At 54.9% G+C, this 2,306-nt stretch overlaps 1 protein-coding gene across 1 annotated transcript in view; it reads right to left on the bottom strand.

The window, feature by feature from the left end:
• The window catches only part of VWA3A (von Willebrand factor A domain containing 3A), a 73,645-nt gene that overhangs the window by 18,462 nt on the left and 52,877 nt on the right, over positions 1-2,306 (bottom strand). The window contains exons 13-15 of the mRNA XM_012644941.1: positions 1,356-1,430; positions 1,020-1,164; positions 403-598 (exon numbers count right to left, since the gene is read on the bottom strand). Of these exons, the coding sequence (XP_012500395.1) occupies positions 403-598; positions 1,020-1,164; positions 1,356-1,430 (416 nt within the window). The remainder of the gene's footprint in view (positions 1-402; positions 599-1,019; positions 1,165-1,355; positions 1,431-2,306) is intronic.

A 2,306-nucleotide genomic window follows, 5' to 3' on the forward strand; every position in this document is an offset into this window, starting at 1 on the left:
CCTGTAGTCCCAGCTACTCGGGAGGCTGAGGCAGGAGGATCACTTGAGCCCAGGAGTTTGAGGTTGCTGTGAGCTAGGCTGAAGCCATGGCACTCCAGCCCGGGCAACAGAGCAAAACTCTGTCTCAAAAAAAAAAAAATGTAATTTTCATGCAACGCTTTTCGGGAATACATCTATGGTATCAGGGAGCTCTGTTGGTGCTGAGATAACTGTGAGCTAGGCTGAAGCCATGGCACTCCAGCCCGGGCAACAGAGCAAAACTCTGTCTCAAAAAAAAAAAAAAAAATGTAATTTTCATGCAACGCTTTTCGGGAATACATCTATGGTATCAGGGAGCTCTGTTGGTGCTGAGATAACTGTCTGGAAAGAAAGAACTGAAGGGACCAGGCAACACTCACATACCTGTTTCTCCAAACCAGTGGAAGTGGCCACCAGCAGCCCGGGTGACCTCCCTGTAGGCAGTGGCCGTGTCATTGCAGCTGGCATAGCAGGCAGGAGGCGTGGTGTCCATCTGTGGCTCGCCCACATAGAAGAGACACACGTTCAGCTGGAGGTCGCAGCCTCCACAGGCCTCGGCCACGTAGGAGCTGAGCATGGGCTGTGGGGGAAGAGAAGGCTGAGGGCCTCGAAGCTTCTGGGCTCTGGTCTGTCCAGCCCAATAATCTTTCCTGAGGGCCTACTGTGTACCTAGTCTAGTACTTGGCACCAAGGATACAAACATCTTCATAGGGTGTGGCCGCAGAGCTGGACCAGAGAGCCTGGTTACACCAGGGGGGTCTGTAGACCAGCAGCATGGACAGTCCTGGGAGCCTGTTAGAAATGCAGACTCCCAGGCCCCACCCAGACCTACTGCACCGGCCCTACATTTTAGCAGCATCCCCGGGTGCTGGTCCACACACTAAAGCTTGGGAAGCACTGGTTTCCAAAATCGAGCTGGAGCAACTGTTGTGAGGCACCCGCCAAGGGAGGATGGATGGGGTCGCAGAGGATAATGGACACCCAGGACGCAGCCGACCCACCATGTCCTGGTCGGGGATGCCCCCGGTGAAGAGATAGATGCCCTGTGATTGGTGTTTGTCTTTGTCCTTGAAGTCCACTTCCACAGCCTTCCGCAGGGCACCAAGGACATTCCTGCTGCCGCGACACCGCAGGTTCAGGGCCCACCTGCGGAGGCAGGGACAGCCGTACTGAAGGAGGTCCCCCCACGAGCCCTATTCAATTGATAAGGCCGTTGTTTTCTGATATCTGAGGACAGGGACGCTAGAGAGCTCCTTCCCGGTGGAGAGGGGAACAGAGAACACAACACCCGCCAGGCTGCCCTGGACAGGGCAGCACAGACTCTGCCCGACACCTACCGCCAGGCGCTCTGTAAATTGTCGTGGCTCACGGGAACCATCTCAGGCCTCCAGCTTTCGATTGTGCTTCCAAACCTTTGAAGAAGCAAAGGGGCTTGTTCTTAGGCAGGGACCATGTCTGCGCTGTGGCCCAGCACTTTGGGCTCCACAGGCTTTTAGGGGGACAAAGTTCTGATGACACTCCCAAAACGTTAGGATGTCACTGGCCTGGGCCAGCCATGAAACTTCCCTGCTGGTCTTAGCAGGCCCAGCACGAGACACAGCACGAGGACAGGCTCCGGTCGGCTTCCTTCCTGCAGCCGTGAGCTCCAGCCTGTGTCTCCCCTCCAACCCCCTGCACATCTCTTTCATATTATAATTCCTTTTTAAAAAACATACATCATCTCATTTGCCCTATAAGACAGAATTTAAGACCCTTGAGAAGAGGATTTATCCCCTTTGTCAAAGAAAGGTGTCCTGTCTGTAGTTCGACATCAATTCCTCCACGGGGCCTCCAGACCTCACCGCTGCCGGTCTCTTCTGAGACTGCCCCGTGGTTACCCCTCACAGAGGCACATCCCTGACTGCCCTGCACTCCCCTCTTCCCCCGTGCCTCTCCACATACATGTTTAAGTCTCTTCATACTTAAAAATAACTCCCTCCTTCCACTGGGGAGTTATTCTTCCAGCAACTTCTCTCTCCTTCCTCTTTTCCCTTTGTGATGAGCTCCCTGGAAAAACAGTGTGCCGGCACTTCCTCACTTCCCCGGCCCCCTGCAGTCAAGCTTCACCCCGGAGTGGGAGTGGGGGTGGGGAACACCCTTCCTCCCCACAACCCCATCATTCCCATGTGCTGGGCAAACACCTACTCTCTGGCAAGACTCGGCTAAAGGGGCACATCCTCCGTGAAGATTTCCTGGCCCTACTCTGCCAAAGCCGGGCGTGATGGCACATGCCTGTAATCCTAGCACTT

This window comes from Propithecus coquereli, unplaced genomic scaffold, assembly GCF_000956105.1.
Source record: "Propithecus coquereli isolate 6110/MARCELLA unplaced genomic scaffold, Pcoq_1.0 Scaffold223, whole genome shotgun sequence".
NCBI classification, from domain to species: Eukaryota; Metazoa; Chordata; class Mammalia; order Primates; family Indriidae; genus Propithecus; species Propithecus coquereli.